The sequence below is a fragment of the Lepisosteus oculatus genome, chromosome 24, assembly GCF_040954835.1.
Source record: "Lepisosteus oculatus isolate fLepOcu1 chromosome 24, fLepOcu1.hap2, whole genome shotgun sequence".
Taxonomy (NCBI): domain Eukaryota; kingdom Metazoa; phylum Chordata; class Actinopteri; order Semionotiformes; family Lepisosteidae; genus Lepisosteus; species Lepisosteus oculatus.
In genome coordinates, this window is record NC_090719.1 from 15,533,024 (window position 1) to 15,556,588 (window position 23,565).

The following is a 23,565-nucleotide window of genomic DNA, read 5'->3' on the forward strand; positions in this document are numbered from 1 at the left end:
GCACTAAGGAGTTATACGTGATAGTGATCTGGCTACTGTTGTTAAAGGTGTAATTAATGATTCGTAGTAGTTATTTAATGCCAGGTCAGTGACTCTCTATTAATAATCTTTTCATAAACTGCAAACTAAAAAGGATTTAGAAATGAGATTTGCAAAGCCTTATCTAAAGTGTTATCACTATTGCTATGGGTGGCAATTTAGGCAACATAAAACTGAACAATACCGCAAAAAGATTTGTTCCAGAGCCTGTAACCATTACACATTCTGAATTCTGACACTTTCTATTTGTGCTGGGGAGGAAACAACAACAACAACACAGGGCAGGGCTCAAGCCTTACCATCTGAGGTCATGATAAAATCACAGGTTTGTCTCATTAAATACTGCAGGGAAAACAAAATAGTGGAGTCATTTTATGGTTGAACTAGTTCCAGCTTCATTATGCTGGGTGGTACTAAAATTCCCTCAGCTAACATACAAATCACTTGTAGAAAGATCTACACATTTGAGCAGAAAAAAATCCCATTGATTTTAAAACCAAACCCCATTTTGCTCCAGTTATCCGGTCGTAACTTGATACATGAAATATACACAAAAGGCCAAGCCAAAACAGTCACATTAAGATCACATTCCTTTTCGACTGCAGGCCATTTCTATTAAACAATTACTGTTCTGCTATGTTCTGTTAATTTGTATACTAACCAGACCATGATATTAGAGTGTGATCAAAAAGCCTGACAGGTGCAGTACAAGAACAGAGCACAATCAATCCTACACTATATTCCAGCTGTATAGCGTACATATATACGTTGACCTATATTAGTATAGAAATAGAAAGATAAATGCATACTTTCCACTATCGGTTAATTATAGAAAAGGTACGCACACTCTTTACTCAGAATTGATCGTATCAATAAGGTATTGAAAGGGGTTACAAGCAGATTTGTTCAACTGTATATCTGTATTGTATAAAATCATATTTAATTTAAAATATCCCTTTACCAACGAGAGTAAGATTAAGTCACTTTCTGCATGTGACCATAATTCTTTTTTTTTAAACTTTACAAACTGAAGCCTTAGTTTCTCACTAATCGTAAGTAAAAACACTTTTGGTGAACCTGTTTCTATTGTCTTGCCTTTGCAAATCTCACTTATTCAATCCAATGCTTTTAGAAGACACAGATGACCGCCCACAGAACAAGCCATGCTCAACGTAACTTCTGTCTATAATCAACTGCTTCTTCCAAGCATGAAATGTTTACAGAATGTGCAAAGGTTTTGGTCCAATTTACATTCAATTTTTGTTTTGCTATTGCTGAAAATTGCATCAACTCTCTCTTTTGGAAAAAAGCCAATGACTCTGGAGATTCAAATGCATACACATATTTTCTCACTGTCTTTTATGCCTTACCTTTTCAGAAAAAGTGACTAGACTATCAACACCATGCTTTCGATCAAATGATTTGAATCATCAAAGGCCAAATACAACAGAAAAGGTTACTAACGTATAAACACAGATAAAAGCCCTCTGAAGCCTTTTCTCTTACATTCATAAGGCTGCTAATACATTTCTACATTATCAAATGCAATAATACAGCAGCTTTAAGATGCTGTAACCTCATCTTTCAGATATGGGCCTGGCCAGTAGTGAGATGGGAGACCTCTGAAGAAAATCAGGTTGCTGCTGCAGGTGCAAGTGGACCTGTACATGGAGATCTCCTCTTCTCTCTCATTCAGAACATCCAACCAACGCCCCTGTACAGTGACCAGTGACACCCTGTGACTATGCTCCTTGAAGACCAATCACAGACTACCTAAGTATTGGGTCATTAAAAATCCCGTGTCACTGTTTGGAACAGCAAGGGTGTTAAGATAAGATCAATTTATTGGCCATATACAACTTCTTGCATTAGGAATTTGTCTTTTTCGCAGACCCCAGCTTGCTCTCCATGAGACACACAGACAGGGAGAGAAGCTTGGGGTCAGAGCGCAGGGTCAGCCATTGTACAGCAGCAAACCTAAAAAAATATATTTTAATGTCACTTGATTATATATGGGAAATATTAGGTTTTAATATTCATGGACCCTCTGAAGACCTAGCCGTACATACATTTAGTTAATGCAGCTTGGCTGTAGGCTAGTAGAAAGCTTAAAATTTATACTCTTATGTGAAAAATTGCCTGTGTGGAACACACACAGTATCACAGCATGACTGTTGCAGATATTATCACATGGCTCACAATCTGAATTCATGTTTAATTTACGCAAGCTCGCTGTTGATAAACTACTTCTTAACCAGAGCACTAATTACAGAACCACGCCACCTTCTATTCATAGTTCTGCGATTTCTCTCACGGGATCAATAAAGTATCTATTTATTATGGTATTATGTAGGTAATGGGCAAACAATTCTAGGGTTTCTAACTTAATTCAGCTGTTTTTGTTTCCCTGGATAGGGCTGAGTGATATGAGTGAAAATGCTTGTCCTTTGCACAGTACGAGTTGTGCGTTTCTTTGCCCACACCCATGAGTGCAAAACTGAGGTGAGGGCTGGGTTTGTTACACAAAACCTTATAAGGCCAGCAGGTCTGGCACTGATCTAAAGGGGGCATCACATACAAGTCACACATCTACACATTTCTCCGCGGTGCAAACGCATAAAAAAAAGTGCTTTGGCCCTGTACCAATTCTTACTTTCAAACATTTTACAGCGATGGTTTTATTGTGTACAGGGTGCATATAAAAATTAACTGTCCAATTCAAACAGCTGTACCATGAAAACGGCACCACAGCACAATGAAATTAAGCAAAATAACAAACAGCACCATGGGACTGATATTCCTAATAGCTAATGACACTGCACTCTGCATGGCACAGGACATCTGGCACCTGCCAGAAAGAATGTGGCAGCTCTGGTGAGTCTACAAGAATGCGTTTCCCATTGTCCCAGTTGCCCACCATATACCCATTTCTTGGGTCCAGGGAACTGGTCAGCTAATGCTGTAAGAGCTATTTATTTTTTTTATATTTTAGGTCAGGCACACCAACCTAAATATTTGTGCAGATGAAATTCTTGCGCCAGATCTTCATCTGGTTTATTCAATGTTGACTTGTATCTAGCAGTGCTGTAGGAGGATCCCTGGTCATTTAAAGTTCCACTGTAATTAAGTCAATTCTAGCCCCACTATCTTGTGTATCACCCTCAAGCTGAACGCCACTGGGTTCAGTGGACTAGGTTTATGATATCCCTAATACAGAATTAGGGGCTAAGCCTGGATTTTAAAGTAATGCAAGCTCCTCTGTTAGGGTGGACTAAAGTTAATGTTAGCAAGTGTGGTATTTGAGCAGTGGCTAAGCCTGGTAGTCATTGTAAGGAAGGGCTTTTTGTTGTGTTAATTTTTTGATTCAATGTAGAGAGGAGAGTAGGTACAGGACAAGAGAACAAGAGGATATTGAGGTTAGCAGTATATATTGATAAAGTCCCTAGCCCAGATGAGGAGCTATGACTAGGCTGAGACTAGGACTTAAAAAAAAACAAGTAGCTCACCTCAATCTCCAGAAACAGGACTTGAACTGCCGTGAGACATGGCACACCTCTGGATTTGTTCCTAGTCTCAGTGCATTAAGCCTTCTAAAAGTGTTTCAGAAGACTGCATATAAATGTAGCCATTGGATCTTGTATAAACCAGAGTGAACATCGTCATTAGAAACGCCATTAATCATAACAGTGGTAACTGAGACAGGAAGAAGGACGTTAGCCTCTGAAAGAGTCTCATCCATCTTCATTGTTATAGCTGGAAGTAAGCAAAGCTGCATGCTACCCTCCATATACAACCAGCACCTTTTACTAAGGATTTGTGCCTCAGTGTAAGTTAGACTTCATCCAGGTATACCCAAGATTTGCCCGAGCACTCACTCTCTTTTTTTGCCTTCTATTTGTAAGCAACAGCGTAGGTACATAGACCATACAGAAGCAGGCAGGTCAGCAGCGCTAAACTGAGAACTGAGACAGGGAAAGCATATCCCTGCATTCCCGAGAGGAGCTGGAATAATGGAGAATGTTGTTGTGTCTGGCTCCCATGTGCCATCTTGTTGTGTGCGGGTCACTGGAGTGGGGCGCGGCCAGTGAACCCCCAAGGTGCTTATTCGCCCACTACCCGAGCCGGGGCTCCTGCAGCGAAGGCTGAGAGCAAACCAGGCGGGCCCCTCCTGAGGGCTGGACCCCCGATCGAAAGCCGAGAGCGCTGTGCAGCTGTCCAGTCGAACCCTGAGGGAGGGGCAGACGTGAGGCGCGGGGCTCAGGGGGAGCTGCCTGAGGACGCTCTCCAAGTGCCTTTCCCACAGATTCCCTGCATTCCCCGGCTGGAGACACAGCCCGGAGATGCAGGACCCCGACCGGTGCACGAAAGGCAGCCAAGCACAGCTAGAAGGCTACAAATCCTCTTCAGACGTTTCCACAGGTAAAGGGGTAAGACAGGAAATATAGAGGTGAAAGTCTGAGGATTGCGTTGATTGACTGGAGTAAAGTGATAACTGCTGATAAAAAGGAATTGCTCTCTAAAGCCCATTAGTAACTGCACACACTTCATATCAGATTTGCTCACAAGACTGTGCCCAAGGTTGGACTATTAAACTCCCTTCCCAAGGTGCTTCTGATTTCCAGTCAGAGTTAAGTGCTCGGTTAATTTAAATAGTCTAATTAAATTAACTGGATCTACTAGACAGGTTTCTGGCTTTTAACCAAGTTCAGGTTTGCTGGCTCTGTGGCTAAGGATCTGCGCCTGAGGTTGGAAGGTTGCCAGTTCGTGCCCCGCGGCCGGCAGAGGAATCCCACGCTGTTGGGCCCCTGAGCAAGGCCCTTAACCCCAGCTGCTCCAGGGGCACCATATGAATGGCTGACCCTGCGCTCTGACCCAAGCTTCTCTCCCTGTCTGTGTGTCTCATGGAGAGCAAGCTGGGGTCTGTGGGAAGATTCCTAGCAAGGGCTAGGGAACCACAAAAGTCCAAATTTAGGTTGATGTGAAGAAGATTTGTTATGCATCAAATATATACTTAATTTATCTGTTTGATGTTTGCTCAAAACGTAAAACAGCCTCTCCAGTTCTTAAAGCTTGTGTGTTATTTTCAAAATACAAGCATGTCTGTACCTCCCACCACAGAATAGTTAAAAGGTACCTTCCAAAAAAGCCAACGCATTAACATTCATTTCATATTGAGCGCGCAGCACAAATCTATGTTGTGGAAATGTGTAAGAGATGATATTTGATCAAGGAGAACTCTCCAGACGAATCAACAAGTGACAAGTGCTTTGAAATGTATCCACCGTGGCACTTTTAGCACTTTGGTGAGTTTGTGAGCGTTTCAAAATGATGAGAGCAACATGTTAACGAGTGACCAGAGCATCAGAACCAGAGATCCTGCTCTTTCCCTTCCTGGCGTAACCTTGAGGTATACAGGCCAGGGAAATTCAGCCAGGAAACAGGCCAGCACACACACCACAACTTCGCTTCTGGAAGCATTACCTTATTTATAACCACCACTTATTCACAAGTTTACAAGAATCTGTGTAAACAGGAGCTTAATTAACACTAGAACATCAAAACGTATGACCATGCCCTGCCTGAGTCTTGAAGATCAATATCAGCACAATTGATGGCACCATTAGAGAAGATGCCCAGGGAATGTAATGTGCTGTTTCATCAGTCAATACCAGGAAACCAGCTCAGCGAGGGACAGACTGGGAGTGACAGATCAGACTGGGTGGCAGAGGAAGAATCACACCAACCCAGACTCCTCACACCCATCTCATCAACCTACATTTACAGGACGGGTGGGGCTGTAGATCCAAAAGCTCAAGGACGGAACCACCCAACCATCATCTGAATAAGTGCAGCTCGTTCTCTGCATGAAAACGATCTGTACGCTTGCAGGCCACCCAAGGGGAACATATTGACAGCTGAGAGAGAAAACTGCCAAATTCTGTGGACGAGAGAACTTCACAGATAGTGGCAGTGATGGGAGTGAAGTGTTCTATTATAAAATAAGGCCAGCCTTATTGCCCATTGACACACTGACAAAGTCTTTGATCAAATAACGTTTCATCAAGCCAAGCAACAAGAATCGATTTTCCAGCAGGAAATTCAAGACCACACAACAGCAGGATTACAACAACATGACTTAAAGAAAACAAGGTTGAACTCTTGCTGTGGCCAGCTTGTACTTTACTCTGTATTTGGATTGAATCCATTAGACCTGACTGTTATATTTATATTGTGCATCAGGATATGAAATATTCACTTTCATGAAAACAAATAAACATGGACTAGGTAAGTAAGGGCAGGACAGGATAGCCATGATCAAGTGCTTTTACACTCAGATCAAGGTTGCTGCTTACACTATTTAAAAAAACACAATAAAAATATCAAGAGTTTGGATTCTTTTGAACTGTAACATTGTTTGACAGTAATTCACAGCAGTACATTCTTGCCCCATAATCATATCATAATCAGCAGAACACCTCTAAGGAGAGAATGGATTGAAGTTTTGAACATTTTAAGGTGATTAAATAAGTTTGATCTGAACAGGCAGATCATATTGAGTTCAATCAGTAGAACACAAAAACACAAAGGTCATTTTTTACAGAATAAATTGGAAAAATCACAAGTTTTATAACTCTTGTGACTACTTTGTTACTAATAGGAATGATGACACCCTGTTCATGAGCTATAGACCATTAAAGTTAGACACCTTGTAGATGCTAACAGCATCTAACCTTTATAAATGTAATATATATTTTTAGGAACAGGTAATGGGTTTATTCCATGCTGAAAAGAGAAGAAAGAAAACACAACAACGTTTCGGTCGTGGAGCATTATTCGGGTTTAAGCGTGCTTACGCTCGAAGAAAGCTCCACAGCCGAAACGTTGTTTCTTTCCTTGACGCAGCTGCCCACCTGAACTACTTCACATAGATTTTTATTGCTTTGAAATGAACTGCGAGGGGCGGGGTGGCTCGGTCTCTTCACTTACCTGAAGACTGCCCGAAGCCGAAGCCGGTGGAAGAGGTCGTTGTGGTGTTGCTTCCAAACACGGCGGAGGACTGGCCGAACGTCGAGCTCTGCCCAAAGGCGGGAGCGCCGCTCTGGCCGAAGAGGCTGCCCCCGGTGCTGCTGGCACTGCTCACGGCCAGCTGCCCAAAGGAGAAGCTGTTGGCGCTACTGGTGCTGGCCGACCCGAAGATCCCACCGCTGCTGGACGCTGGTGCAGACGCGGCCGGCTGCCCAAAGGCGGGGCTCGACCCGAAGGCGGCCTGTCCGAAGCTGAAGGTGCTGGCCGAGCCGCTGGCCGGCTGCCCAAAGCCCGCCGTCTGCCCGAACACGGGCTTCCCAAACCCGGCATCAAAACCCGAGGAGCCAAACCCAGAGGGGGCCGGTGGCGCCGAGGTGGTGGCCGCGGGGGGCTGTCCGAAGATAGAAGCGGTCACCGCGGTGGCGGCCGGCGTTGAGGTCGGGGTTGGGGCAGCGGGCGAGGCGACTGTGGTTACGGCCTGGGACAAACTAGAAACCCCCAAGGTGGTGCCCTGGGTGCTGACCGGAGTCTGAGTGAAGATGGAGCCCGGCCTGTCGGAGCTGGGGGGCTGCCCAAACAGAGAAGGCTGCTGTGGCAGAGGCGCCGGCGAAGGAGAGCTCTGAGCGGCAGGACTGGCACTGGAGGCTGGGGCTCCCTCTGACGGAGGGGCGCCAGGCGCTGTGGAAACCGGAGTGGGAGAAGCCGCTGGAGCTGCTGGAGGAGGAGCAGCAGAGAGAGCAGCGGGCTCCTTAGGAGCAGCAGGCAGCTTTTCAGGGGCTGTCACGACCCGGGTCTCGTCAGCAGGCAGAGCCGGGGCCGACGATGGGACGCCGCCGTCCACAGGAGCAGGTTTCGCAGGCAGGGAGACAGAGCCCTCACGGTCCGCGCCCTGCGGTGCGACGGGCTTCACGGGCTCCGCCGCCGCAGGAGGCTCTGTTCCTGCTGCAGAGGGCCTGGCTGCTTCCCCACTGCTGCCGTGAGCTGGGGCCGCTGGGGAGGAGACGAGGAGGCTGCTGAAAGAAGTGACAGCAGCAGGGGGCGCTGCAGAGGTGCCGCTCGGCTGACTAAACGAGAGAGCCGGTTTGGCAGGACCGGGCCCCGCCGGTTCCGCTGGCTTGAACACTCCAGATGAAGGTAAGAGGCCGGCGGCCTGGACATTCCCAAACACGGCACCCACGGCCTCAGGAGTATCGGCAGCAGCGGAGGAAACGGCTTCCTTGGAGGCAGAATCTGCAGGTTTCCCCATCTGGAACGTGCTTCCGAAACTGAAGTCGGCCACGTTGCCCGCAGGGGGCTCCGCTTCCACCTGGGCGAAGCTGAACCCTGCACTGCCGCCCTTGGGTGCTTCTTTCGCTTCTTCGTCTCCCTGGCCGACGCGGAGGCCCGAGAAGCTCCCGAGCGTCTCCCCGCCCACCGTGGGCTGGAAAAGCCCATTCCCCGACTTGGAGGGCTGGGCCTCTGGCTTGCTGCCAGCTGTGGGCGGGGCCGGCTTGCTGCCGAGCAAAGGCTCCCCGCCGACGCCGGCCGTGGGGGTGGATCTGGCAGCGGCCGAAGGGGCGGGTTTGGGGGCGAAAGAGAAAGCGCCCTCTCCTCCGGACCCAAACACCATCTTCGCTGTGCCGGTTCCGAAGGAAAACTTACTCAGCTGGCTCGCGTCCTTTCCTGCAAGAAACCAACACAAAATCGTCCCTGTGACCTGCCAACACAATGAATTATTCATACAGGACTATCTTAATTGAATCGCTCATGCTTGATCATTTGTATTTCAAATTCCTTTTTTTATTACCTTTACTGCAGTAACTAGTACAAACATCTGGATACTCTGAGGAAATAACAGAAAATAAATGGAGAACTGACAATACAAGTTGACAAGCATGAAATCTAGGAACCTGTTCCCACGGTCTTTCAGCAGTTACTTGCATTTTACTGTATTTATTCTCCACTAACTATAACTTAAGTCCCCCGATGCTCATTTGGCTTCTCTCTTTTTCATTACATCAAAACACATTAAACAACACAAACAGTAAAATGAATCCAACCACTTAATGGCTCATCTGTGAATCTGCAATGCATCACAACAATACTTTATTTTTCAAGTCTTCCTAGCTGGGAAAGACACAATCTTGTGTAAAGGCCTAGTCTAAGCAAACAGAGGCAACAATGCAGCGATACCTTGAGAGTTCCCACTTCCTTGAGTTGTAGCAGCTGAAGAAGCGTTGAGAGAAGAGAACCCAAATCCGCCACCAGACCTATCAAACACACCAAACACAGGGACAAGCTCTAAGCAGTTATTCCTGTCTCAGTACTTGCCATTGGTTGTTTCCACAAACTCTTCTTTGAGCTTCACATTTACCGTACAAATAAATATGAAAGCAAATTGCCTTTAGAACAGACCAAGACATCCAGAAATATCCCAGACATACAGGACACAGCCTGATCTCAGAAGCTGAGCCAACACTGCGAAGGGAGACCTCCAAGCAAAACCAGGTGGCTGCTGTAAGTGGCCGTGGCGGACCAGCAGGCAGCAGTCTCTCCTCTGTGCCAGGACTTACGAACCAATGTCCCATTTGAGAAAACTGGTGTGGGAAGCCCTCGCTTTCAGATAAGAAGCTGGCACTGTTTGTAAGGGTAAAGTGTTAACCCCAGTAACCTGGCTAAATCCATGTTTAATTCAACCAGTGAAGCTATTTCTAACTTCTCTACCCAACATGCTGCATGGTGGGGCTGCAGGAGTGTAATGGCTGTCAGGTGCTGTTGTGCTGCACCAAAGTGGAAGACGGAATGAGCCCCCTCCTATATATATATCCTATAAGTAAAGTAACCTGGGCTTCTTTGGGGTCAACTGTGCTACGTAAATGCACCTATTATCATCTATACACACAGAACAATGTCTACTTCATTACAACTGGACTACGTCCCAGTTCTTGAATCTCCTACTGAAAAGAACCAGACAGTTTGCATGAAGGAGGGTTACCGGTCCAGCACTTACGCAGCGGAAGAGAAGGAGAATGTTTTACTGGTTTGCTCTCCGAGGATGGGGACAGAACTGGAAGCAGGGAGGGCCGCTGGGGTTTCATTTTTCACAGACCCACCTAACAAAAAAAAGAAAAATGGCAAGAGAAAAAATAAATAACAGATCACTCAGTGTCCGGCTGTCCTTCAACAAGTCAAATACCATCCCACTGTCCGCCTCAATTTGAAATTGTGAAAGACTTCTGTTCTTCACCACAGTTAAATTTCATCATTAGGAAGTGAGTACTTGGAACTGCATGTAACGTCTTCTCAGTTTTTAACAACTTCGGATGGAACAGGTCTCAAGTCTGTTTTAATGAAGTGAGTTGCTAAGCGTGAAATTTAATGCTACTTCGCAGAGCTGGGATAATTAAGTTACTGGAACCCCTACGGTTATTTTAATATATCAACATGTTTTTGGTATTGAGGCATTTGCATTTGAACTTACGTGTTTAAATTCAGGTTATCACAAAAAGCTGCCACTGCTCTTCTGTTAGTCTCAAACTGCACATTTGCATTAACCACTGACTCTCCAACATCCAAGAAAATGCCCAGTTATGTGAGAACGAACGCATAAGTATTTCCCAGTCCAAACTCGCACTTTAGCACAGACATGATAGTGACCTTTGATGGTAGTACTGAAGCAAATTCTGAACCACGTATTTGTAAGTCTTCTGAAAGCTACCTAGTTCTTTGTAGTGGCTATTTTTATTAGCATAAAATATATTATTAAATGTTGGATGCTGCAATTGCCTGTAAAAAAACAAGTGATATTTTGCTACATGCGTTTTGGTGGAAATAAAAGTGTATCAATAAAAACAGACCTTTTATATGTTTAATTAGTTATCAGATACTTCAGTGTTATATACTGTATACTGAGTGGTACTAAAATCTAAAAAATGCTACTTATTCCAGCACTTATTTGCTGTATTTTTAATTGCTCAAAGAATATAATTGCATCAATGGCAAAACTTTTTAAATTTTAGGGAACTACAATTACATTGCAATTGTGGTACGGGGGCTATGCAGGGTACATGTGATAAGATCAATCGCTAAAGTGCACATCTTTATGTGAAGTAAAAAGAACCATCTCCAAACTATAAAAATAGACATGAAAGTCATATAATCTGATTGTGTAATTCTTGCTCGAGTAAAAGTAGTAGCTGTGCATTTGAGAAGACGGAGAAGACAAAGCAGACTTAGACTGCAGACAATAAAGCTGAAGTACAAAACAAAAATGAACAGGTTACTCGATAGTAACCTGTTGATGATAATATGATTTGTCCAGCACACCTTGACTGTTTTGTAGTATCTTGTGTCGGCAAGACTAAGCATGAACATAATAAGCTCTTTTTGGTTATGGATATTTACAGTGGCCTGCACTAGGCGGTTGTTTCTACATTTAGTTTTAAAAATAAAATACAAAGAAGCAGTTTAGAAAAAAGTCGGTATTTGTCTTTTGCCAGTAAGGCATTAGTGAAAACACAAAAAGAAACAGGATGCACACTTACCAAAAACAAAGCCAGACTGTAGAGAGGTTAAACTGCCAGTTGTTGGGCCTGCAGCCTTCAGTGTATTTTGGGATGAATTCTGAGTCTAAATAAAATGAGAATAAGACAAAAATACTACAAAAACTCCAAATTAAACCGTAACAAATGGCTGCAATTCCACATTCAGTAACGATACACGACAAGCCAGAAACTAATTCACTGAAAACCTATCTTAACAACACATCTTTAAGCTTTTACACTAGTATTTCAATGATAGTATTAGTAACTGGCTCATGTGATGTACGTTTCCTGTTGGAATAAATCTGCACCCTGTGTCTAGTACCTGACAGCTCTGCCAGCAGTCACAGTCGTGGATTTTTATGTAGCCAGTAAGCAGCAGCGTAAAAACAGAACATTTACCCGTTTTGCCTGGTTTGTTGCCACCGTTGCCAATACCTGCTGGACAACCTGAGCAGCTGGAGCTGGAACAGATGAGCTGCCGGAGAAAATACAGAGCAGGCCAAAGTTAGCACAGCAAGATTTCTGTTACCACTATCTATGCTATTAAATGTGAGCTAAAACCAAATAAATGTGCGCAGCTCCCTTATTGCTTGTAGCCACACATTACAATATTAAAACTGCATGCACATAATAGTAGCAAATACTAACATAAAGGGGTAGAATACTATCATGCAACAGAGACCTGCATCCCTGGACACTTCCAGTTCCATTCCAGGACTTTGATCTACCCTGTGGTTTATTAGCTTATATAATGAATTGTTGTTGAGATCAATCAGATAATCAAGACCCTGGAATGGCATGAAGTGGAACTGGAGCCACTGCCTGACTGCAGCAACATGAGCTCATCTGACGATGAAAACTCTATGGTCCTGAAAAGGCGGTTTTCTTGAGCTAAAAAAAAAACGGAAAGCAGCCTGGGTTACACAGGAAAGGTTCTTAGACTGACAAACACGTCTGATCCTCTAATAAGAAATGGGAGAGGGGTTACCCTGTCGTACATAGCTATTTAACACACAACAACATCCCAGTGCGAGAATGAGTCAGCTGTTCCAGCAGAACTACAGAAGAGAGTTCATCTATTTGGAACTAGAAGCTGAAATATAAAAGCAAATATGTGGAGAGACGTCTTGGCAGAATGAACAACACCTAAGCACTTTCTCTCCCCTCAAGAGACTGCTCATTTTACAGGGAATGTGAACTTTGCAAAGGACTCATAGAAATGCAGCGGAGACTGCACGCACCACATTATATAGGCCTGAACACTTCTACAGCTGTTTGAATGATTAATTAAGAGCAAGCAAGTTCAGCAAGATATTTTTGCTGCATCAACCCATTAGGCGTTCAATATCACGGCAGTGTAATACTCTGAACGTCCAGCTATATAAAGGCATTCATCAGAAGCAAATGCAGGTATGTTGTGCATAAATGGAATTGAGCTGATGAACTATTCTGGTGTGGTATGGTCTGCACTCTCAACACCACCAGTTGACAAATAAAAAGACTGAGTAAGCCTCTTAACTCCTGTGCAGCTTTCTTTGGTTAGCATTCTTAGAAGCAAAACAGAAAATGAAACTAAATGTACCAACAGTATGGTTATTTTATTTAACCAATAGCAAACTCACATTTTTAACCCAAGCATAGTGACTTTCAAGTCTTTACAATAAAGAGAAAGAAGTCTGCAGACCACAGATCCTAAGGACAGCACTACATATTGACAGCCCTTGTCACTCCAGTTGCAGCTTTAACATGTCACCCAACAGAAAAATCCACTTCCACCCAAACGCAAATTAGATTAAAAAGAACCCATGAGGCCAATTCAGGGATTTCTGGTTATTGTCAGAACAGTCAATTTAAAAACTGCCTGGGGCCATCCTGTATTAATACAATTTTCAAGTGCTCAGAGAACATGGTGGACGAGCATGTTAATAACAGAACTAAAGAAGCTTTTAATAACAATACAAACAAAATCAAAAACTGCAATGACAGTTATCTGACTGCCGAGAATTGGAAATATAATGGTTTAACCTAAAAAGCATCACATGCATGTATGTCAGTGAGCATTCATGCGACTCCATTCAAAAAGTAGTGACTTGAAAAGGTGATAAATTCTACATCAGATGCAGAAATTCACAGTTAAAAACAACCAATGAAGGATGCATGTGTGAAGGCATGATCCTCTATCAATAATCTTGGAGAAACTCTTACCACAGCATCTGTGTGACAGAACTGGTGCTTTCTGGAAACATTTCTAGCTGTCAATAGTAAGTATGATATCTCAACTTTCTTAAAAGACTTGTTCAGATTCTCTGATGTGGTGATGTGGTGAAGCTGTGCATGCTGTGCTTTTAAGCTAAAGACCTTTAATGAGTCTATACCAGTGGGCTTTTCTCTATTAGGAAGCACAGATTATTGCTTTCTTTCACAGCAGCTCTTTAAATTGAGTCTCTCTTTGCACATCTGAAAAACGCCATCAGTATGAGCAGAGCATCACAGCTCTCCTCCTCATGGATCTGATCTATAAGCAGAGACCAGAGGAGACGGTGGAGAAAGGTGGGCATTTATAGGCAGACTGACACATTCCTTTCCACCCCTAACATTTACCCTGCAGGAGGGTGAAATGAAGATTACCAGCTACTCGGCCCTATGCTTAAACCCCACGGTTCAACAATGGGGACTGTACAGCTCATGGGCAAAAGCAATAATGAAAAATGCATTTTTTTGGATGCAAAGGTGAAACAGATGGGCCCCAATATGAAAAACGTCCGTATTGCCACCTTATAATACAAACAAGTCGAGAGCCTTAATGGATATGCGTCTTGAAACATTCCATTTGCATTTTAATGAGTATTCTTGGGAGCAAATCCTTGCAATATACACAGAGAGACCAAGCTTGAGCTCTTTAGATGAGAACCCATGAACTGTGCAAGAAACTAAATAATGAGCTGTACGATATGAACCATTTATTTGAACTCATTTACTTGGCACAAGGGGTGGTGAGCTGGGCAGGCGCAGCTTAACAACACTTCATAAGAAGACCAGTCACACGGCTGGAGCTGGACAACAAACACTACAATTTCACGCCCATGGAGCGTCAGCCCGAGCTACAAGCACGCCAGGGGAGTGCCGGAAACGCCGCGGTCCTGCGAAGACTGATTACAGGGCGAAGGAGAACATGGGAAGTCTGGTGACGTCAACAGCAGGGCGCTGCAGGATGTGTGCAGCCGAGCCAGGAAGCTTCCCCCGAGAACAGAAAAGAAACGGCCCTTATCTTTTTTTTTCCACGTATTGAATTAGCAGTGAGTTTAAAATATCCACGACCCCCACCCCCAGCACAAAAAAAAAGGCTTTCGTACAAGACTACTGCGGAAAGGCTGCGTGAACATTCGCCTTGACACTAAGATGGCTTGGGCTACTGTTCACAAACACGTGCGCAAAACACGAGCCAAGACACAGTGTCTGCCAAATGTTCAACTGGTACGTGTGTTAAATTTATAAAAAAGTCAGAAAGGTTAGCTGTCATTTTTATAATGTACTGTGGGCCATTTGTAGTTACATATTAACATACTACCATGACCCAGCACTATGACTGCAAGGTTTGGAGTTAATTGGCTACATGGTTTATAAGTAGGGCCAGTTTGAATTCTGGAAAAAAGAAGCAGGTTTTGTGAGGAGTCAAACCAGATGATCAGGAGTCCTCTTAAGGGGACACTTCTTTGTTATTACAGCTTGATGATGCCTTTCCAGAAGACTCCAGAATTAAAAGTACATCTTGAACCAGAGAACAAAAGTGAATACGTACAGTACGGTGAAATTAAAACTGAGAACAGAAGTTACGTTTTTATACACAAAGGATTTCGGGAGTCTGGAATAAACTATCAAGCCATGCTGCGGAAGCTGATATCCTTTATTCTTTCAAGAAATGGCTCTTGTGCTTAATGCCCTATATGAAGTATCTTAGGTTAGCCTACCTCTTTTAAATAATTGAGGTCCCTATTAATGTTTCATCACTGAACCAAGCAGGTGCATTAAATTAATGCTGTGAAGCGATAAAAGAAGATTCTCTGGATCTCATTTCTATTCTCTACAGGTCACTTACTTCACAAAGAACTGTAAGGAAACCCCATGATACGTGACCAAGAAATACGTAAAATATCTAATATACCGGGCAAACAAAGTAAACCTCAAAAAGTACATAGCATCCTAAATCTGCACACCACTAAAAGCTCTATCAGGTGGCTTGGAAAATTATTCACAAGTAGTTTTAAGTTTTATTTAGACAAATATTGCTTCCCTTTCCCGAGATTTAAGTTGCTTTTGAGGTGCTCTATTCAATAGAAACAGCAATGTTTTGATAAAAAGGGAACACACTGTACTTTTTAACAGGTTGTCAAAACCATCCATCCATTATCAGAAAGTTTATTCCTGCCCACAGGGCACTTAAACACAAATGCACATGCATTCTATTAAGAGACACTAATTAACCTAATCAACCTAGACAGCAAATCTTTAGAAGGAGGGAGGAAAACTCCTCAGAGGACCTTGGTCTGTAATCAAACCCAGGACCCAGAAGCTGAGGCTGCAGTGGTTAACCTACAATGCCACTTTTTGATCTTTATTATTAATTAATATATCTTTTATTAAATAGTATTACTAAACTCTCAAAACACTGTGATGCTCTACTGTGGCAGACTTTAGGGCAAACTAAAGGAAAAAAGCTATGGACATAGAATGAATAGACTCTATGTAATGGAAAAAATACATTTGACCAAGATTGTAATTAGAAATATTCAAGTGATATTGGGCCTCTTGAACTTGTTTTGCAACACTGGACCACCAGAAAACCCTCAAATCCGTGTTTGTTTCTCGATTTTCTTTTCTTATTGTCTGGCATGACTTAGTTATGTGGCTGTGAAATTTAAAAAAGGAAGAAAGATTTTTTTCCCCCATAAAGGAATTTTATGTAATATGATACTGCATGTCAAATTATGCAACATTTTCTTCTGCTAAGTTACGTTTTAAGGCAAAACTTCAAAGATAAAATACTGATATCCTATGTTATCCTAATGGCATAAAGGAAATGAAGTCGATCTTAGCTTTGGTGAACAAAATAGGTCCAATAGAAGCAGAAATCCTGTAATTATGTGATCGAAGATCTTGGAGCACCTTCAAAACACGTAATAATGCGAACCTTCTTGGGGATGTACAAGTGCAGGCATTTTTCATTCCTCAAAAACAGATTTAAAAGCTCTTATCCTCTGAAAACACAGCAGCACCATCGAAAGGGGAAAAACACTAAAAAGGGCAGTTCTGAAGGAGGCTCAAATCCCGCTATCGATCCTGCTAACCCTGCTCTGCCTCACACTGCCAGTCGGGAAGTGTTGGGAACAATTACTGTTAATCAAGCTGTGGTGTCCAAACCCGGGTCTCTGAGGCCTTGGAGTCCGGAAGGGCTCTTAACCTTCTATTATCCTGGTCAGATAACCTTTTTTATTTTGACACACAATTTGCCCTCCAAAAAGAGGCTTTTATCTCAGGGTTAGCTCCTGTGCTTCATAATGTTTAGATTTTCCCAAGGCCGGTTTTGAACAGAACAGCCTTCACGATCCAAATGGGTCCTTCCCAGATACACGTTGTATACAGACAACAAACCACTTTTTATCAAAACAGTCTAACCCCTAATCCGGATAAAGAATTCCCCTTTCTGCAGAGTGCCCACACTGTAAGATTGGTACATATACAAACACACACACATACACACAAGTATACAGTAAGTATATGTTTTCATGCAGCACTGTTCAAAGCTTTGTATATTTGCCAGCAGCCACATCATCCTGTAACTCACAACTGGCAGGTGTGAGCCTGGTCAGTACCTGGATGGGAGACCTCCTGGGAAAGTGAAGTTTGCTGTTGGAAGAGGTGTTAGTGGGGTCTGCTGTCTGTGTGGGTCTAATGCCCCAGTATAGTGAGAGGGACACTATACTGTAAAAGGAGAACTCTGCCCCCCCCCCCACTGTTAGCTGATGTGTGGTGAGTGTACTGGTGCACTATGGCTGCCATCACATCATCCAGGTGGTGCTTCACACTGGTGGTGGAGGGGAGTCCCCATTACCTGTAAAGCTCTTTGAGTGTCCACAGAAGCACTATTAAAATGTAAAGAATTATTATTATTATTTACTAATATCATAGCACCCATCAACTCAATACTTACTTACATGGTATGAGGGTGGCATGGTGGCGCAGTGGTCTGTGTGGAGTCTGTATGTTCTCCGTGTTTGTGCGAGTTTTCTCTGGGATAGCTGGCACTGGTCTGAGTGGGTGAGTGGGTGACATCCTGTCCAGGGTGTACCCTGCCTTGAGCCCATTGCTTTCTGGGATAGGCTCCAGCTGCCCTACAACCCTGAACTGGAAGAAGTGTTTAGAAAGTGGGCGTGTGGATGGCACCAGGTTTTAGCCATTTCGTCACCTCAGGCTTTTCCACATAGCATAAATATCACCCTGCTTTCCTGCAGTTATCCCAAAGAAATATGGGACAGCTCTTTACAAAGGGCTTTTTTTACATTATAATTTAAAACATAAATTAGTTGTTAATACTTTTACAGTACGCTTCTCCAGCACAGCAAGTGGAGCCTGGCTAGGCTGTCAAGTCTACAAACTCGATGTTAAAAAGGAACAATGTGCTGGACAGTGGAAACCAGGTATTTGAACTTGGCATGACAAGGCAGGCCCGAGATACGGTAGCACATTTTCTCATTCTGATAGCAGCACATTTTTACCATCATGCTGAATGACATCTGTAGTGCCTGGTCTTCCATAATACAGCACTACAAGACAAAAATAAAACCCAAGTGCATGGCAAGACGCCAGTCCCCAGGGAATTCCAGCATCACTCCTTCAGATAATCAATGTTTTAATTAAAGTTAAGAGCCCATCAAGATAACTTGAATAGAGAACTTAAAATGGCACTCCACTTTATAGGAGTGCTGTTTCCAATAAGAAATGAAAAGCAGAGGGGAGCTGGCCGGTGCTTATAAAGATAAATGGGCACAGGGCGCCATTGATCATTGACTCAAACTTGTCATTAGCTGAGGGAAACCAGGATTCTTTAAAGGATGGAGCTCAAATGCTCAAGCACTGCCAAGGCTGACGTGTGAAGCTGGCCAAGACATTCTGGGCCGGTTATAACACTTGATTCCTGATGCACACTGGGAAGCTGCGTCTCTGCAGGGCTAACGAAGCTGTGTCCACCACCCTCCATCAGAGGCCGAGCTTTGCTGGGCGAGCTGTGGGCTTGCAGTACGAAAGAAAAAGCCGTTACTTAGGGCACAGGCAGGACAGTTCTGTCCCATGCTGGAATTGAGGTTGTGGCAATGATTCAAGAAATTGACTTAATCAATCTGAACTGATTCACTAATAAGTATTGAAGATGCCCACTCTGGTTTTAAACCTTTGCCGTGTTCACCTGACAAAAAACGCAATTCTCCCATCCCCTCCAACCACCTTCGAACCACTTCTACCAATATAGGGCGGCCCAGCAGTGCATCCTGGACGGGAGGCCAGACCATCACAGGGCACACACAGACACACACACTCACCCCTGGGACAATTTTCCCAGAAATGAATTAGCTTACCAGCATGTCTTTGGCCTGTGAGAAGAAACCCATGAGAACAAGAGGAGAACAAACAAACCCCACACAGACAGCACTGCAGGTGCACATTTGAAACCAGAGCCCCAGCCCACTGTACCACTGTGCCTTCCCCCATTGATTTCATGTGAAATAAAAAAAACAGTTTTAAATGCCACTCTTCACTCACTGACATTGCTTGTAAAAAAGGAACAGCTGGCAAAGTTATCTTCATTTGTAATGCCAATGCAATGCCTAAGTCAATGCCTAAGTCTGCTTGCCTTGCAGGGCAGCGTTAATAGAAAACTAAAACAGCTGCACCCCAGCAGTACGACACACAGTTTGCCAACACTGGGCACTAGCATTTTGCAATGGTATTATTGTATTTCAACCCCAGGAAACCAAATACAGAAAAACAGAAATCCTGAACCCCAGAGAATTAAATGCTCCCCTAATGTCATCAAAACAGGCATCAGACATTTAAAATATTTTTAACATAAGATGTTACGAAAAAAGTCTGGAAGGTTTTGTTTTTGTTTTCCATGAAGGAATAGGATTGCTGTTATTTTCTTCTACACACCCTCTGGAGGAGTAACAGTGGGGAAAAAAAGGAAGGGCAAACGTCAAATCTCGAGAAGCAAAGCAAAATAGAAAGAGCATCCTGGCTCCCAGCTACTGCTTTCTTCATGGCCTGCTTGCTGCTATTACCATATGGTACATTAGGAGGCTCACATCCAGGCATGCCAGCTGCAAACAAGACCGAGCCTGACCTCAACATCTAGGCCAGCCCATCTGCACACAGGCAGGGAAGCACTTTTGTTTAATATACAAACCTAGAACAAAAAATGTTTGTCCTTCTAAAATACTTGACATTCACTAGGAAATACAATTGGTCCAAATTTTGTATATTATCTTTAGTGAACTCTTTTTTCTTTATGTGCATATCGGTAGCTGTGAACTGCTCATTTAATGTTAAAAAACTTGGTGAGAATAAAATCGTAACGCAACAACAGGCTTCAGAATTGACTGCCCAGCCTTTGGACTTGATGGACCTAGTAAAGAATTTTAATTAAGTTTCTATTTAGCAAAGTTGTTGTCCTAAATTTGTACTGGAAAGCAGGACAACTTTCAAACTTAGTTAACAAGGAGAGCAAAATGAGAGCTTTAAACTGGAACAGCTCAAATATACCGTGCACACTTTACTCAGCCGTTCGCATCCACTGCAAAGTCAGTACTGAAATGGCAATTAAAAATCAGCCTGGCTAAATGGAGATACCGAAACCTAACTATCCTGCATTCTGTCGTCTCAGATGGATTGCCCCAGTTGTTCAAGCAGCAAGACTATTCTAGTTCTGTAAAAATGCGGTCTTTCTTTTAACGCAGTGAATTCATTAGCTACTCACACAGCTTAATGAAAACATTTAAGTGACAGAACCTACAACTTCTAAAGAACCGCCACTACTGCAGCTATTTCACATTCACCTGCACAAGCCAGCCTTCGATACACTCCACTTAGGCAATGACAAGCAGTTTCTTTCTATTTGGTAACCAAACCCTGAGACATTTACTCAAAAGCTTCAGGAAGGCTTGAGAGATGGACAAAGATTTTAAAAAAATCAAAATGTATTGAGAAACCACCATTTCATTGCAAGTGGATCATTTACTCACTACTCTCAAGTTCCTAAAAGAAACAAGTGTTGGAAAACAAGTCTAGAGCCTGCTCACCAGAGCAGTACAGTCTAATAACTGGCAGCCTCTCGGAATGATGTGTCGTAGATGTGATCTAAAAGACTAGCTCATACATCTGTGAATACTATGAACGTCACATGTCTTCTTGTTTTAATTTAGCAGCTCTGAAATGGATCCATAATCCCTTCTTTTAGAGGGCTTATCAAGTCCATGAGCTGCTGTGAAGTGCAGCAGTCAGAAGGGTAGGGAAGATGGTCTACTCCAGTCCTACAGACCTGATACCCGAGGACAGAGGACTCACCTGATGACCGTTGACACAGGCGGGGCTGGGCCTTTGTCCTTCAGCTCCTGGACATTCACCACCTGCGGGACGTTCTTCAGAGTGGACTCTGTGAGGGATGTGCTGACGGCTAAAAATCAGTGCAAAGAAAATCAAGACAAAATTGGAGGTGATGAACATTAGCAAAGAACTTACGCATGCAATATGAATGACACAACCTCTCCATCAGCTGCATTATAAATTAATAATACTTCACTCGGCTTTAATATTTCTGTTTCAGAAACAGAACTGTGATGGCATGAGCAACTCAGGTTTACCACACGGAGGACCAGGTTTAACATGGAGCAGAATTAAAACTCAGTGTCACAGGTGCCAAAGAAGGTGATCACCACCTGAACCAGCCAATCACAGGAGACGTCACACTACATGCCAATAAGGGCTCTGACATGGAGGCAAAACGAAGATAATAATGGTATTAAAGATGAAGATGATGAGAATAATTAGGGGGAATTTCTTAAAGAAACTAGAATAGATAACCTGACCAAACTGCAAAAATCTTTGTCTGGGATTGTTGAGAAAAAAACATGGAGACGAAATCTAGATCAATAAGCTAATAAACTAAATTAGCTTTATGGCCTCCACTAGATTGTTACTTTTCTTATATCTACACATTAAATCATTTAGCTTGCAGAGCACAATTGCTTTGATTCTTATCATCCAGATCTATTCATATACAGAAATAACTATAATACATATATTTATGTTAAAAACATTCAAGCTGCAAAATAACAAAAGGGGAGGGAGATTGCTTTCTAGTTATTCTGAATATTTTCTTTTAGATGGAAGACATTATTTTACAAATCATTTCAGCCTCCTCCTGGTATTGCCAGAGCAGCAAAGCAATTTGCAGTAATAACGATGTTGCATGACAGTGGAATGAAATAGCTGCATCTGTGGTAACACTGTCAAGACTAATCACACAGCAAAGGACCTTGCAGATACAGCAAAGACAGCTCCACCAAGCTTCTGTTGCTGTATGGATAGCTTGCGCCCCCTGTTGGCAAGATGCCCTGCACTGCATTTGTTGTGCACACAAGGCTCAACTGTAAAGCAACACTTCTGCTCTGGAGTGCGGACAGATTAAACATCCAATCGTGCATCTCCACAGGCAGATTTTTTTTGTCAGCAGATTTAAAACCTGAGATATCTTTGCCATTAAACTCGTGATGCAAATTTCACGTGAAGAGATGCATAAAATTGCCAAGATAAACCTCAAATGGAACCCACTCAGCACGCATTCCACAGACCCAGAGCAGGAGCGATCAGATCTGGCTCTCCCCGACAAGGAATGGGTCACTCGCATGCTGGTCTCGTCACTCCCGAAACGCCCCGCTGGGCTCTGACCCAGGCCGGCCGCTTACCTGGTTTCTGACTGGCCATCTGTCTGCGCAGGGCGGCCGCGGCAGCCGCCTGCTGGGCCGGCACCAGGACCGCCAGGCCCCTGTCTGCCGGCGGCGCGCCGTGCTTCACGGTCTTCGTGGCGAGAGCCGTGCTGTCCGCACCCCCAGCACTGATCTTAGGAGTCGGCACTGAAGAAAAGCAGGAAAAAAATGAACAATCCCGGAGCAGACACTGTGCCGCTTCGAAGTATTCCTTCATCACGGAGGCACACCTTTGCTAAACTGGGCACCGGCAAAGCCATGTGCCAGGAAGACGTTCCTTAAGTCACAAAGACGAAACTGGTGGCACCCACAAAACAAGTCACGCAGGCTTCAGCTGGATTTCACAGGACTAATCCGATCTTTGCTTCTGGTACTGAATCGTAATGACATTTCAGCCCGCCAGCACGCTGCTGGTTCGCTAATCTGTTCGCTACACCACTGCCGCTTGTGCAGTCGTGCACTTTTGCAAAGCCGAGGGAGCTGCTCGTGTTACAATCTGACCTGGGCTGAGGATGGAGGCAGGACCAGGGACAGGGCCCGGCCCGAGGCCCGCGTGGACCTTGCTGAAGGGGGTGGACTGGGCGGTGAAGCCGGGCTGGATGGAGGGCGTGCGCACCACAGCAGGGTGTCGCGGCACAGACAGGGGGCTCTCCTCCAGCTCCTCCGCCTGCGGGTCTTCGGGCTCCAGGGCTTGGGACTGCGAGGAGGTTGAGCTGACGTCATCCAGATCCTCGAAATACTTGGGCGAGAGGAAGGCTGACCTGGACAGGTTTGCTGTTCAAGAAAGCACAACCCAGCTGACTTTGCATGCACACTTTTAACAACTGATACATGATCTCAAAATCTGTTTGTGCTTGTAAAAATCTGTTCTTACTTCACCAATACTGAAGCGTGAAGCTGATCAGGGTATAATGCTATAATATAGCAGTAATGATCATTTACAT

At 43.9% G+C, this 23,565-nt stretch overlaps 1 protein-coding gene across 7 annotated transcripts in view; it reads right to left on the bottom strand.

Moving 5' to 3' along the window:
* nup214 (nucleoporin 214) overlaps positions 1-23,565 on the bottom strand; it is a 61,258-nt gene that overhangs the window by 25,817 nt on the left and 11,876 nt on the right. For all 7 annotated transcript variants that reach the window (XM_015367232.2, XM_015367231.2, XM_015367230.2 and 4 more), the window contains 8 exons: positions 23,123-23,395; positions 22,601-22,768; positions 21,201-21,309; positions 11,988-12,063; positions 11,589-11,673; positions 10,055-10,157; positions 9,238-9,314; positions 7,027-8,727 (listed from right to left, as the gene is read on the bottom strand). In XM_015367232.2, coding sequence (XP_015222718.2) covers positions 7,027-8,727; positions 9,238-9,314; positions 10,055-10,157; positions 11,589-11,673; positions 11,988-12,063; positions 21,201-21,309; positions 22,601-22,768; positions 23,123-23,395 — 2,592 coding nt within the window. The remainder of the gene's footprint in view (positions 1-7,026; positions 8,728-9,237; positions 9,315-10,054; positions 10,158-11,588; positions 11,674-11,987; positions 12,064-21,200; positions 21,310-22,600; positions 22,769-23,122; positions 23,396-23,565) is intronic.